The following is a 15,628-nucleotide window of genomic DNA, read 5'->3' on the forward strand; positions in this document are numbered from 1 at the left end:
CGGATCAAGATAACATATGACTTGATTTGTGATTACTGAGTCTTAGGGCTGTATTTTGCGTGTCTTAAGTACCAGGTCTTATTCCCTAACTTGAGTAAACTAAAGACCTGGAGGCGTGATAAATGCCATTTGGCTATTCTGAGTGGCCAAAGAGCATTGATCACGCCTCCAGGTCTTTAGTTTACTCAAGTTAGGGAATAAGACCTGGTACTTAAGACACCCAAAATACAGCCCTTATTGTCCCCCAGGAACATCATATTTTCTTTCTATTCACTGTCACATGATGGTGGAACTATAGGTCTCTCCATTCACTGTCACATGAAGGTGGAACTATAGGTCTCTCCATTCACTGTCACATGAAGGTGGAACTATAGGTCGCTCCATTCACTGTCACATGATGGTGGAACTATAGGTCTCTCCATTCACTGTCACATGATGGTGGATTTATAGGTCTCTCCATTCACTGTCACATGAAGGTGGAACTATAGGTCTCTCCATTCACTGTCACATGAAGGTGGAACTATAGGTCTCTCCATTCACTGTCACATGATGGTGGAACTATAGGTATCTCTATTCACTGTCACATGATGGTGGAACTATAGCTCTCTCCATTCACTGTCACATGAAGGTGGAACTATAGGTCGCTCCATTCACTGTCACATGATGGTGGAACTGTAGGTCTCTCCATTCACTGTCACATGATGGTGGAACTATAGGTCTCTCCATTCACTGTCACATGATGGTGGAACTATAGGTCTCTCCATTCACTGTCACATGATGGTGGAACTGTAGGTCTCTCCATTCACTGTCACATGAAGGTGGAACTATAGGTCTCTCCATTCACTGTCACATGATGGTGGAACTATAGGTCTCTCCATTCACTGTCACATGAAGGTGGAACTATAGGTCTCTCCATTCACTGTCACATGAAGGTGGAACTATAGGTCTCTCCATTCACTGTCACATGATGGTGGAACTATAGGTCTCTCCATTCACTGTCACATGAAGGTGGAACTATAGGTCTCTCCATTCACTGTCACATGATGGTGGAACTATAGGTATCTCTATTCACTGTCACATGATGGTGGAACTATAGCTCTCTTCATTCACTGTCACATGAAGGTGGAACTATAGGTCGCTCCATTCACTGTCACATGATGGTGGAACTGTAGGTCTCTCCATTCACTGTCACATGATGGTGGAACTGTAGGTCTCTCCATTCACTGTCAGATTGTGTGTATAAAGTTCTGTTTCACCCTGCAATGACAGTCAATGCAGACAGAACTTAATGTGTCACTCACAGCAGATAATTCAGTTCAAATATTACCGGTACATAATAAATACTTGTGTTATTGTTATATTTGATATTGTATATTTATTGTTTTGATATAGTTCCTCGTCTGTATTACGTTATTGTTTCTTTGTGCTTTTTGAAAAGCACATTGTATCAAACAGTTACTGGGTGAATTTAACTTGATGAAGAAGAAACTTACAAGTAAAATGTATGGCTTTGATTGAAATACTTTATTAACAGTTTGCATCGACAAGCATAGAAAAGTACTGTACAATACAAGCTCTGCTAAAAGGATTTATCCAAGAAAGCCTATGACTTGTTTAATTGAGTATCAAAAGTAAAACCACTATTACCCAGAATGTCACCATTTCACAAGCTGTTGGTAATGTTAAAAAAGTGAAGTGATTAATGTATGTTTTGTAATAATAATAAAACATAAATTTGTTGTCCCTTTGAGGACACAGCAGGCCGGATGGAGACCATCCAACAGGCCAGTCCTGGACCCTGGAGCCTTATGTTGACCCCCATGTTGTGTGTTCTAGTCAGAGTCACTGCTGCAAGCACTGCTGGAAGACTGAAGACACACCCGCGCAAACGCACATGCGCGCAAACGCACACGCACACGCACACGCACACACGCACACGCACACACACACACACACACACACACACACACACGTGTCAATGTATCAATTTCGTCAACTAAGACTATGACAAAAAAATGTTGATGTCTAAACTGAACTACCTTTTTAACTGATGAAAACTAAATCAAAAACCCATACTGACTAAAAGACAAGTCATTTCATGCTTGGTCGTGCGACCAAGCATGAAATAGCCGATCAGCAAGCCGATCTGAGCTTGTAGATCAGCTATTTTCTGTCAGGCATCACGGACGGTGCCACCAAGGCCTGCTGCCAACACACACATTTTATGAGTCAATCGGGGCTGATAAAGAAGGGACTCTTACGCCATGGCTGTCCTTTCCTTTCTTGTGGCAATGGCGATGCTTATGGCCGCCTCTGTGCCTATGCCTGTTCCCTCCGTGCCCGTGACCATGGCCACGCCCATGCCCATGACCGTGGCCATGCCCGTGACCCTGGTCATCGGAGTCGGAGTCACTGCTGCAAGAACTGCTGGAATACTGAAAACACACACACACACACACACACCATTGTTAATTTTGTGGCGGAAAATGGTCAGTGCCGCCGCTACCTATACGTGCAATACGCACTGCGAGTAGGGCAACACACCGAGGGGGGAAAGAAAATGTGCCAAGCCGACCCTCAAAATAACAAATTTCTCCACGGCTCTGCCGCGGCCAGCGAAAATAGCTGATCTGGATGAGGAAATGTAGTGCTCTTATCGGGAGGGGGGCAGCACAAATATCCTACGAGTAGGGCAACCAAATGTTGTTTGTGCCAGCATGGATGATTACATTTATTTCTTGATTGACTCTTGTCTTGATAGTTTCAACATGACGTCATGGGCCGCTATGCTCGATAACAGGCTTGATAAGCCCACAGCTTATTGATAACGGGTACTCAATAAGCTTGTTATTGGGGTTTTTTTCGGTTATCGAGCTCCAACCCTAATTACGATGTCATCGGGAGTGCCTGCCAAGTTACTAAATCAACTAGAATCAACTAGATTTAGTAATATTTAGTCAAAGTTAGGCATAGGCTACTAAATCAACTAGAATCAACTAGATTTAGTAATATTTAGTCAACTAAAACAAAGTAAAACATTTCAGATGACACAAATAATAGCCTACTAATAACTGACTAGTAATTATATTCAAAGGACAATATTTTCTGTCAAAGGTAACGCTGAAACAAACAAACAAACAAGCAAAGTAAAACATCAGTTCACTCAAAAGGGGATAATAAATCCAGTTCCTAAAAGAACCACGTGGGGGCGATATGGGACTGTCAAAGATTAATGACTGTATGGACACTATTAATGTACTGTATCATTATTCCATTCCTTGTTTAATCTGATGCTCTGACGTGTTTGAGCCCATGAATCTGAGGCACCAATCACAGCTTTTGTCTTGTTATTATAGGACAAAAGGTGTCGGTTCTTTTGTTAAGGCTTGATCACCTTTATTTGAACATGCAAGCGTGTAGCACAAAAGATGAACTTCAATGATTTTCCTTAGCGTCTTGACGCTGGACAGCGAAAGCCGTAGCTATAGTTCAAACCTCCCAAACCCTGAGCTTTGACCCGGGAGGTCAGCGCCAGCACCTAACTGTTTGGGATGTCAGTGGTCTTCTTTATAATGTCGCTCTAGTATAGCAATGTGTCAGACACTCTTCGGAGTCAGAGTCGGAGTCACTGCTGCAAGAACTGCTGAGATACTGAACGAGGCAGGGCCCTAGCAACCGTGCCTAGCAACCGGAGCACTTCCAAAAATGCAAAATAGCGAGGCATTCTTTCTTATATCGATATTAATCGCCGTAAAGATACTCGTCTAGAGCATCTATTTAATTGGACGAGTATACCCGTCCTTACAACATTTAGGAAGCAAGCCCAAATAAGCACTTTAGAAACAAACAAGCCCCAAAAACGCAACCCATAAACTATACCAAGCAACTTCGCAACGAGCCTATAAAGCAGACCTGGCAACCCTGTCGTATAGACTAGTGTGGTGGAACTGGCTGATAAAGAAGAGACTCTTACCCCATGGCTGTCCTTTCCTTTCTTGTGGCAATTGCGATGCTTGTGGCCGTGTTTGTGCCGATGCCTGTGCCCGCCATGCCCGTGTCCATGCCCACGACCATGCCCGCGGCCACGCCCACGGTGCCCATGTCCATGTCCATGTCCATGTCCATGTCCATGCCCATGGCCTTGGCCTTGGCCGTCGGAATCGGAGTCGGAGTCACTGGTGCAAGAACTGCTGGAATACTGAACACACACACACACACACCATTGTTAAGTTTGTCGACTAAAACTATGACGAAACATTTTGGTAACTTGGTTGACTACCTTTTTATTCACTGACGAAAATAAAAACGAAATAAAACATATGCCATGATGGCCAAAAAGAAGAGATCCTGTAGAACTAAAGGCTATACCCACTACACACTGTAAGATATTTGCCACGATTATGCTGTCCTGTCGCTGACTTTCTTTGGCCCTCAGCGACAAATCCCTGTGTGAGGCTTTGAAAACCGATGGATTGTACAGTCCAATAAATAGGAAATGAGCCATTACCCGAAGTGAAGGAGTTTAAATATCTTGGGATCTTGTTCACGATTGAGGGGAGGACGGACAAGGAGATCAGCCAGAGAATCGGAGCGGCAGGGGGCGGTATTGCAGACAGTCGCTGTACCGCACTGTTGTGATGAAAAGAGAGCTGAGCCAGAAGGCAAAGCTCTCTGTCTACCGAGCAATCTTCGTTCCTATACTCTCACCTATGGTCATGAAGTGTGGGTCATGACCGAAAGAATAAGGTCGCTGATACAAGCGGCCGAAATGAGTTATTTTATGATTTTATTTTTTACAGCAAAATATTATTTTAACCGCTACCAGGCAGCGACGCGACCATAAATGACCGGAAATAAAGCTTGTTTTGATTACAATCTGAACCTGGGATTAGTATCAGAGATAAAAGGGTGTTAAGATTTCGGCTATCGTTCAAGTCAAACAGGGGGAACCTTTTTACTGACAGACCGACCACTTCCAGTTTATCTCCTAGACATGGAGACGTTGATAGACAGTAGCATAGCCGATATAGCGTGATCTCAAACTGAATCAATATAAAACATTAAGCTATTCTTGACGGGAACCACAAGCATCATGTTTTACTTTAGCTATTGAAAAATAGCAGATCTACAAGCTCGTAGCGCGGCACAGAGAGCTTCTAGATCTGCTTTTTTTTTTTATCGTGAAAATGTGGAACAAATGTTTGAATATATATTCTTTCAGAGCGAACGATTTTAACTCAAATCTTTGCTCCTGGAACAACATATTTTGAGATGAGGGTCTGTGGCCAAATACAGATAATTCTGGGGGTTCTCGACATGAAAAAGGTTGAGCACCACGGACATTGAAACAGGTTTTTCATAAAACTGTTAAGATTTAGAAAACCTTTTTAGAATCTGATCTCAGGTCTAAAAGGGGTTAAAGACGGAGATCTCCGTCCGTGGCAGTCCGTGGCTGATAAAGAAGAGACTCTTACCCCATGGCTATCCTTTCCTTTCTTGTGGCAATGGCGATGCTTATGGCCGCGCTTGTGCCGATGCCTGTGCCCGCCGTGCCCATGTCCATGTCCATGACCATGGTGGCCGTGCCCATGTCCATGTCCATGCCCTTGGTCGTCGGAGTCAGAGTCGGAGTCACTGCTGCAAGAACTGCTGGAATACTGAACGAACACACACACAACTTTTTTTTTTTTATAGTTTGCAGACAAATACATACATACTAAATTTGGAGGTCCTTGGCATGAAAATGTAGGTTTAAACAACATTATAGGAACATGCACAAATAAGCACTACACTTTAGAAACAAGCCCCCCCCCCCCCCCCCCCCGCAACTACCAATAGTAATATTTACAACTATATATATAACAACTTCACAGGAAAACAAACCCAAAGTCACTTATAATAAGCAGACCAGGCAACAGTGGCCTTGTGGTTAGAGTGTCCGCGCTGAAACTGGGAGGTTCGGGGGTTCGATCCCCGGCCGGGTCATACCAAAGGCTGTAAAAATGGGACCCAATGCCTCCCTGCTTGGCACTCAGCATCAATGGGTTGGATTGGGGGGGTCAAATCAACTAATGATTCCCGAGCGCGGCGCACGCTGTGGCTCACCGCTCCAAGAGATGGGTCAAATGTGGAGAACAAATTTCACTGCGGTAACGTGTGTGACAAATCGTAAGACTAGCGTGGAATGGACTGATAAAGAAGGGACTCTTACCCCATGGCTGTCATTTCCTTTCTTGTGGCAATGGCGATGCTTATGGCCACGTTTGTGCCGATGCCTGTGCCCGTGACCATGCCCATGCCCGTGACCATGACCATGACCATGACCATGACCATGACCATGACCATGACCATGACCATGACCATGGTCTTCGGAGTCAGAGTCGGAGTCACTGGTGCAAGAACTGCTGGAATACTGAACGAACACACACACACACACACACACACACACACACACACACACACACACACACACACACACACACACACACACACACACACACACACACAAACACACACCATTGTTAATTGTGTGGACTAAAACAATGACGAAAGATGTTGGTCGTCTACCTTTTGTTCAATGACGAAAACAAAATAAAAAACGAAATTAAACATAAGCCATGATGACCAAAAAGAAGAGATCCTGTACATCCGTAACTATAAGTAATTTTATGCTTGTTTGGACGTGTCGCATTGCGACATGTTTTGGATTGGATTGATAAAGAAGAGACTCTTACCCCATGGCTGTCCTTTCCTTTCTTGTGGCAATGGCGATGCTTATGGCCGCGTTTGTGCCGATGCCTGTGCCCGTGACCATGCCCGTGACCATGGCCTTGGCCTTCGTCATCCGAGTCGTAGTCGGAGCTGCTGCAAGAACTGCTGGAAGACTGAACACACACCATTGTTAATTTCGTCAATGAAACTATATATGACTGCTCCTGGTCGCTGCCCGCACAGAGTACAAAACTCTGAAGCTGGCATTCAAAGCAACCAAAGGTATGAATATCTTAAGTCTGATCGAACCCTACAAGCCCTCCCGCTCGCTCAGATCAGCCGACGCCAAGGGAAGCTGGAGGTACCTTCACTAAAAACACCGGGACAGCGCTCCACACGTCTCAAACTCTTTTCCCTTCTGGCTCCAAAACTATGGAATGCACTTCCCATTGCAATCAGAACTGCAGCATCACTCCCAATCTTCTGCCGTAGTCTGAAAACCCACCTCTTCAGACTCCATTTTTGCCCGTAGCACTTGCTGTAGCACTTGCCATTGCCCCGACGACCTTACAGGCATACGCAAAGGCTCAACTTGTGTAATTTAGATAGCATTTTATGTAGACATAGCACTAGTATGCATACCGTAGTTCATTATATAGATATTCCACTGTTAGGTTATTAGCATACGTATATGCTTCATGATGACTATGTTTATGTATTTGATGTATTACCATGTCTTTTGTTCCTGCTTAAATCGTTCTGGATTAAGATGCTAATTTGCCTACATTGTAAATTGTATGATGAAAATTGTTGGACAACTACCTTTTTTTTCACTGACAAAAACAAAATAAAACCTAAGCCATGGTGACTAAAAAGAAGAGTAGAACTAAGACAGACGGGTCATTTTATGCTTGCAGGTTGCATGTGGGTATCACTATACCAAAACAGTCGAGCTTGTAGAACGGCTAAGAATAAATCAGGCAGTAGGCAATCTTTTTGCCAACAGCTGATTCGGTCTGGCTTATTAGCCAGCTAGGCTAGTAATTTACGACACCAGGCATCAAGGCCTGCCAACATGAATTGTATCAACTGTAGATTTAGTCTACTAAAATCTTATATTCAGACATTTCAGATGACTAAAATATGACAATAGAATAATTGAATAATAATTTTATTTAAACTATATAGGCGCCCTAATTTCACTGGCGAACTTCTTTGCCTTTTTTATTATTTTTTATTTATTTTTTATTTTTTTAAACATCTTTAAATATTTCAAATCTACAATCTACAAGCTCACAACGTGTCAGTGTAGATCGGCTATTTGAAATATTTTAAAATGTTTTTCAAAACAGTAAAATAAGTTTAGGGATTAGGGTTAAGGCACCAGCAAGAATAGGGCCCTATCGGACTAAACGTAATTCAACATTTTCTCAAAAGGGGAGGGGAGAATAAATGCAGTTCCTAAGAGGACCGTGTTGGGGCGATATTGGACTGTCAAATATTGATGAATGACTCTGGATGCTGTTACTGTATTTCATTATTCCATTCCATCTGATGCATCTCCTTGTTTCATCCGATCGATGGCACTCTGATGTGTTTGTATCTGGGGCACCAATGACTGCTTTTGACTTGTTAGGACAACATTTTTGTCAACTCCACACTGTCACAGATTAATAGTGTGGACCGGGCTATGATAAAGAATTCAGGGACTCTTACCCCACGGCTTTCATGTCCTTTCTTGTGGCAACTGCGATGCTTATGGCCGCGTCTGTGCCTATGCCTGCTCCCTGACCCATGTCCATGCCCACGGTGCCCATGGCCCTCGCCTTCCGAGTCCGATCGGTCACTGCTGCAAGAACTGCTGGAAGACTGAACACACACACACACACACACACACACACACACACACACACACACACACACACACACACACACACACACACACACACACACACACACACACACACACACACACACACACACACACACACACACACACGATATGTGTGTATGAGGCCTATGGTCTCATAGTCACATTTCAAACGAACATTCTGTGTTCCGTCTGTGTTTCATGTGTTTAATGCTTTTCCAATGCTGGAAGTCACGTGGTTTGACCAAACACTTGTGTTTGATGGGGGGGAGGGGGGCAATCAAACACAAGTGTTTGGCCAAACCACGTGACTTCCATTGGAAAAGCATCGAGGCGGCCATGAAACACAGACAGAACACAGAATGTTGGTTTTAAATGTGTGTATGAGGCCGAAGTGTGTATGGGGTCCATATCAAACGCGTGTTCTGTCTGTGTTTAATGGCCGCCACACAATGCAATTCCAATGGGAGTCACAGCATGGTTTGACCAAACATTTGTGTTTGATGGCTACGTGTTCTGCCCACAGAACACGCATTCCATGTGAGGCCTTAATAATTACCCCACGGCTTTCATGTCCCTTCTTGTGGCAACTGCGATGCTTGTGGCCGTGTCTGTGCCTACGTCTGCCCCGTCCGTCCTGAGTTGGGCAGGATGGGCGTCCTCCTGGCTGGTCACGGCACCCTCCCTGGTCGGGGTACCCTCCCCCACCCGGGTCCTGGTGACCTGAGGAAAGATTCACCCATGGTCAGTGGGGGGAGGGGAAGTAGTCACGTTTTGTACTTGCGTAAAAGTATCAATACTGCAATGTAGAAATGCTCTGTTACAATAAAGTCCTGAATTAAAAATGTACAAAAGTATTGCTATCAAAATGTACTAAAAGTAAAAAGTACTATTTATGCACAATGTCCCATTTCAAGATTTCAAATGTATTAAAAATATATATATTTTGAAAATGACGGATCTACAAGCTCACTATGCGTCGCAATGCGACGTATTGTGACCTTCTAGATCAGCTATTTTCAAATGGCCGAAATGTATGGAGGGCTGAAGTGGTTAATGTACATGTTTTGCAATGATAATCAGAGTTTACAAAGTCTACAAAGAAACAGTAGGCTACTGGAAATTGGAAATACTCAAGTAATGTAAGAAATACCTCAAAATTGTACGTAAGTAATGTACTTAAGTAAATACCACTGCCCATAATGCATCAAATAGTATTGCTATTATTACTAAACTAAGTTCTGAAAGTTTATTTCGGTCGATGTTTGCTCCCCTTCAATAATACTAATTGGTATCGTTGGAAAGACAATGTGCCACAATCCCCCGGCAGTTGTCCTACTGCACGGGCCTTATCCCCAAGGGACAAACGTGACATGTTAAATGAACACATCAGTACTTTTCAACCCATCTCCATATCATTATATATAGTCCTCACAATGTCCATGATAAACTGCCAGATAGGAGGGCTGTGGGCAGTTCAGAAACCCGTCCACAGTGACATCATCAATGGGGAATCCAAGCTAATAGAAACCGCAGGCTTTCTATTCCTGAAAAGTTGCAATTTGATAATGGAGGCCATCCTTCTAAAATAAAACAAAAAAAAACTGCCTAACAATGATATCACTGGCGGACAGGTTTCTGAACTGCCCACAGTAGTAAAGATAAAAATAGTATGCTATTTTATCATGAACATTAGTGAGAGGACCAATTAAATGAAGATAGGTTGAAAAGTGGTGAAGTGGTCTTTCAATGCTTGGAGCCAAACACACAAACTCAACAAAGTTGCAGGACCTGCATGATCAGGTGCCATGCAGTCAGTCACACTGTCACAGTGTCAGTCACCTGTGACCAGCACACACCTGGCAGCACCTGACACTTAAAACGAGAGTGAATGCCAAAAGGAATTATATGGGGATTTTCAAACGGTTTAGCTGTGTTGTTCAAGCCTTACTTAAGCCTTACTTAAGTTGTACAGTACCTCGTTGTCAAGGTGACTAATCTAGGCTTTCCAACGATATATAAGATGCAATATCAATGGTGTTATTGAAGGGGAGAAATAATTTCGTGAATTAAAGTAATAAATAAAGTTAATGAATAAACGCATAAGAATAAATCAGACAAATCAACAACATCTTGTGAATTACCTTGGACGTGTTGGAACATGTCTTAGTCTTCTCAATGCAGATCCTGGAAAGAATAGGAAGCATAAATAAATAAAACGTCTATAAGACATACCACCAAGCGCAAGCACGCACGCACGCACGCACACACGCACACACACACACACACACACACACACACACACACACAGTCGGACCGGTTGGAGTAGGTACAGGGGGGCAGACCAGGTGAGGTGAAAAATACTGTAAATGTAAACACCTGAACTGGAACAGAATAGCATTGTTGTCAGGCATCATCATTATCAACATTATCATCAGATTCATAACCTTTATTTAAACTCTGAGTACAGTTGACGGGCATGGCAGGGCCCTCGTTTTCACAGTAGCCGACATATAGAGGGTATGCACATGCATGGAGTGAATGGCAAATCGAGTGGCAAAGTAAGTTTAACATTGTTTAATGTTGTTTACTGCAATTAGATATGACTTTTGTTTGTATGTATGGGCTGTCAAGGCCAGAAAGTAGTGTTTAGCCACTCAGTAGGCATTCCTGCATAACTTCCTGGTTTGATGATGATATGTCACACGCATACCCTCTATACAGAACACAATTCAACAACAATATTAAAATACATGAATCAGGAAAAAATACAAAAATAATTAAGTAAACTCAAAGTACTAAAACAGATAAACCAAAAATGTAATAAAGTTATACAACCAAGTGTTGGAAAACCATTGCCCTGAATTGACCCCAAAAACTTTCTGGAGCTCATTCCGGAAACCTTTTTGTCTCCACATTCTTCCCCCTTAAAATGTACAAACTTATACTTGGTCATACTGTACTATACAGCGTTACACATCCACAAGCTACTTTTCAAATAGGGTATAATTTCGTTTTTATGAATTATTTTGCCACTCCCTACTTTTTTGTTCTATTGAATGACGTCTCTGCTCTGATATGCCATACTGGAGATGAGGCATGTTATTTTAGCTCTGAAATAAATCACCCGTTGAACACACACCTAGAATACCTCAGATAACTTGACATGACAGATGAGTGTCTTGTCGCTTCATTCAAGCATGTTCCAGCCATCTAATTATCTCCTTTTCTTATCTGTGCACCGTCTACATTCTATCTTGGGTGTTTTCTTTGTGCCATTGTGTGATCGCTCAGATTTTTGGACAGCACTTTGGCAACTCCTCTTTGAAAAAGCAGCAGCGTGGCGGGGTTCGTTCAGTTCAACTGTAACCTTTCACCAGCTCGACTGCAGAATAAAATAACAGTTCACAAGACAATCTGTCATATTGTCATGCACATATGCATACAGTACTGTAACACATAGATGACAAAATCAGTGCACAGCCAAGAATAAAAACGTAGTGCAGGAGCGTAGACAAGTGCACAATGCACATCAATTATAAAAGAATGCCTGAAGAATATGTGCCCAAACTCGTGCACTGTGCAGTGTGGCAATGTGCAGGCGTGTTCTTTTGTTATTGAGGTAACTTGTGTGCTAGTGCAACAATTAAGTGCTACATAAATAGTTATACAAATGTTTCCAAGCAGACAGTGAATAAACAGACCATAAGATTTGTTAGTAGGCTACAGTACTTAAATAAATGTAAATAAGATGACATTTCGCTGTGCCAAAACCCTTCCTGATTCTTGAGATGATATTCAGTCTTGCATTGCATACTACACTACTATTGCACTACAATAACATTTATCTAAGACTTATACTCAACAAAACCCATATAAGATACATGAATATATGTTTATTAGATGTGCAGATGTGCAGAATAAGCTTATTTGTGCACATGGAATGGCAAACTTCCCATCAACACAAGATAATTTGTCCTGTAATTTGCCCTGATAATTTGGTAGTGTATGTGGGCCAAGAATGCAACCAGCTCTCCAAAAAACACTCAAATGGCAAAATTACTAATGAATAGTGTCATTTTTTGCAAAAAGCACTATGTTTTATTCACCAGTGTCTAGCAACAAAATGTTGTTCAAAGAAATACAGCAACAGTAGATGGCTGAACTGATTGGCCCTCTTTGGCCCTCCCTCCACTATACAGTCCTACATCGACTGCTGGACCATAGAGTGACAACAGCCCCCCCTCACCAACCCTGCTATTCATTTCAGTGGAAGTTGCTCAGTGGCTTTTTGAAGCACCCGGAAGAACGGTCCTTTTTTTTATTTATTTTTTTAGGACACCATTTGAACTATACAGTACATACAGACAGGAGTCAATTATTTGAGATAATCACAATTGTTTTGTCATAGTCGCACATTTTTGCCACTCCCTACTTTTTTCTTGAATGATGCCTGCAGTTCTGAAATACCGTACCAGAGATGAGTCATGTTATCTTATCTCTGGAATCACTTGTTGAAAACACACGTACCTCAGAGCAATGGTTGTCCCACTCAACCGTAAACAGACTAACATTTACACAATTTTACAGTATAAGTGCATGCAGGTAGACTACCGTCTGCACATTTCAAAAGTGAAAGGTCAAGGGCTTTCCTCACCTTTTTAATAGGCTACCTCTAAAATGTAAATAAATACAGACTACGTCAAAAGTTAACCAAACTATATAGGCCTACTATAAAAAATGTCAAATATTGGCCACATTGTCAAATATTACCGAAAGCCTCTTTTTTTTTAAATAGCCGATCTGCAAGCTCACAATTGCGAGGCGTGGTGAGCTTGTAGTTCGGCTATTTTCACAATGTTTCTGTAGCACCGAGCGACACAAAATTAAATGCCTCAACTCCTACAATTCCAACACTTGTCCGAGTGTGTGTGTGTGGGGGGGGGGGGGTTCAACAGGTGGTCAGTACAGTACATGGAAGTATTGCATGTGGTCCCTGACCATTCATTTAGTAATGCAGGATTTGTTGATTTTTAAACGTTTCTTTAACACCTGGTGACCTATGATGACCGTCCGTGTAGTCGTTTACTGACAGGTTGGAGGTCAAGAAATTCAACAGAAAAAGTCGAGTTTGAATCTCAAGAGGGGGAAGTGCATCGTATATTATCATTATTATCAGGAAATGAGTAGTCATGAATGGACCATTGTCTGAGAAACAGTGGCATGTATACACATGGGATGCATAGCAAGTGTTACAAATGCACTACTAGGCCATTAGCCCATATCCCCACCCACCCAACACAACAGTGGTCCCCAGGTTGATTCTATCAGGGTGGTGGTCCCTCGTTCACAATCAGTTGAAAACCCCTGTCACCGTCACGGCCTGAAAAGGTTCAGAATCAAGCTGCCTCAGTCAGATGACAGTATTCTTTTAAATAACACGCGTTCCTCTATCATCTCCCTTTTATATGTGGTCCTTCTATTCTCTTTTGGGCGTTTTCTTTGTGCCATTGTAATGGGACTTTGGTAACTCCTGTTTAAATAATTCGTTATTATATGTATAAGACATAGGTCGGTCACAATTCGTCTAATCACAATTTTCTGAGATAATCACAATTATTTAGTCATAATTGGATTGTAGCTCAAATCAACAGTTAAAAAGGCACCCAGCTAATATTGTGGGTTTAGGGGTAGGGGCAGCCCTAAAAACAGCACAAATTCTATAACACCGTTGATCCTGATCGAGCCACACCCGTACATCCTTCCTCTGAAAGGGAGTGAAATTGGTAGCCTTGGGGAGGTAAGAAATTAGCGTAAAACAAATCTATGAATAGAATTGTACATGTCGAGCAATTACACCCACTTTGAGAGGAAATCACCGAAAAAGCCTTTAAGCCTTTCGGCTAAACTTTTGTAAGCCTGTGGTATGTATGCAAATGTACTGTATTGTACATGCCACATAACCACTGTGTTTGTATTGTGCAGTAAGTACACACTCACTAAATGTCCTTGTAGACGGTTTATGCATTTCTTTTCTGCGTTTTTCCAGATCCCTGCAGGCAGCAGCCTGCAGGGACCATTACCACTGCACATTATTTTGCGGTTGAATGAAACACACACCGTCACTGTTGGATGGAAATCTGGCATGTCCAAACACAAACCTGTTCCTTTTTCATTATTTAAAGGAAATGTAAATGTGATGCGTTGTGAGCTTAGTACTGTAGATCTTCTATTTTCACTACTTTTACGTGACACTCTTTGACTCTTGTTTGAAGAAGCAGGGCGTTAATTCGCAGGAAAGGAAACAATCAATTGTCAAGCATAGCCTACAGTATGAGGTGAAATATGGAGATAAGAGTTGTGCATGTGAAACAGCATGTATATACTTGAGGAGGGGAAAAGGGAGAAATCTATGTACAGACAGACAGACAGACAGACAGACAGACAGATCTTACTTGGTCTTGTAGATCAGACGGCATGCAGCAGGTAGAAAGAGGTGTGCTTCTCCAAGCGCACCGGCCTTTTATGTGCAGACCTCACCCCGGCCTTCTACTGTAGCCCCGCCTCCTTCTGACACGACACCCACAGGGGGAGCGACTATGATGATCTCGTACCACCCACATATAGGGCATAGCAGGGGTGGGCATTTTGTGGTAACACAGATAGAAGAGCCATTCATTTTAGCCTACACAGATTTCCGAAAACATTGATCTAAATTATTTTAAGCATGGAACGAAGCCAACCAAGGCTCCCGGTGAATCATGACCATAATGCTGCATTCACAATTTCACATGGAATCAGGCCAGCGGTAAACGGCAAAACGGACTTCATGTTAGTGGACGGGGCGGCACGGCAGCCCGGCAGCCAGAACCGGCGATGGTATCAATGTTAAAATATTTAGGCTTTTTACCGTGCCGTGCCGTCCGGCAGGTTTTGCCGGGTGCCGTCTACCGCTTGCCTGATTCCATGTGAATGCAGCATAACATCAGCTGTGTCCAAAAATATTTGAAAAATGCAAACAAAAATAATGAAATATTAAATTATTTT

The 15,628-nt window shown here is 42.6% G+C and overlaps 1 protein-coding gene across 1 annotated transcript; it reads right to left on the minus strand.

Annotated features, from left to right (window-relative positions):
* Positions 1-1,505: 1,505 nt before the first annotated feature.
* Positions 1,506-10,025, minus strand: LOC310874637 (uncharacterized protein; the record flags this gene model as incomplete). Its single annotated transcript, XM_083787498.1, has 9 exons — positions 1,506-1,868; positions 2,262-2,435; positions 3,974-4,198; positions 5,475-5,657; positions 6,212-6,412; positions 6,735-6,884; positions 8,428-8,580; positions 9,141-9,304; positions 10,017-10,025. 9 exons carry the CDS (start codon positions 10,023-10,025, stop codon positions 1,700-1,702), a joined length of 1,428 nt encoding a protein of 475 aa, XP_083643624.1. The 3' UTR covers positions 1,506-1,699.
* Positions 10,026-15,628: the final 5,603 nt, after the last annotated feature.

This window comes from Protomyctophum parallelum, assembly GCF_964188405.1.
Source record: "Protomyctophum parallelum genome assembly, chromosome: 17".
Classification (NCBI taxonomy): domain Eukaryota; kingdom Metazoa; phylum Chordata; class Actinopteri; order Myctophiformes; family Myctophidae; genus Protomyctophum; species Protomyctophum parallelum.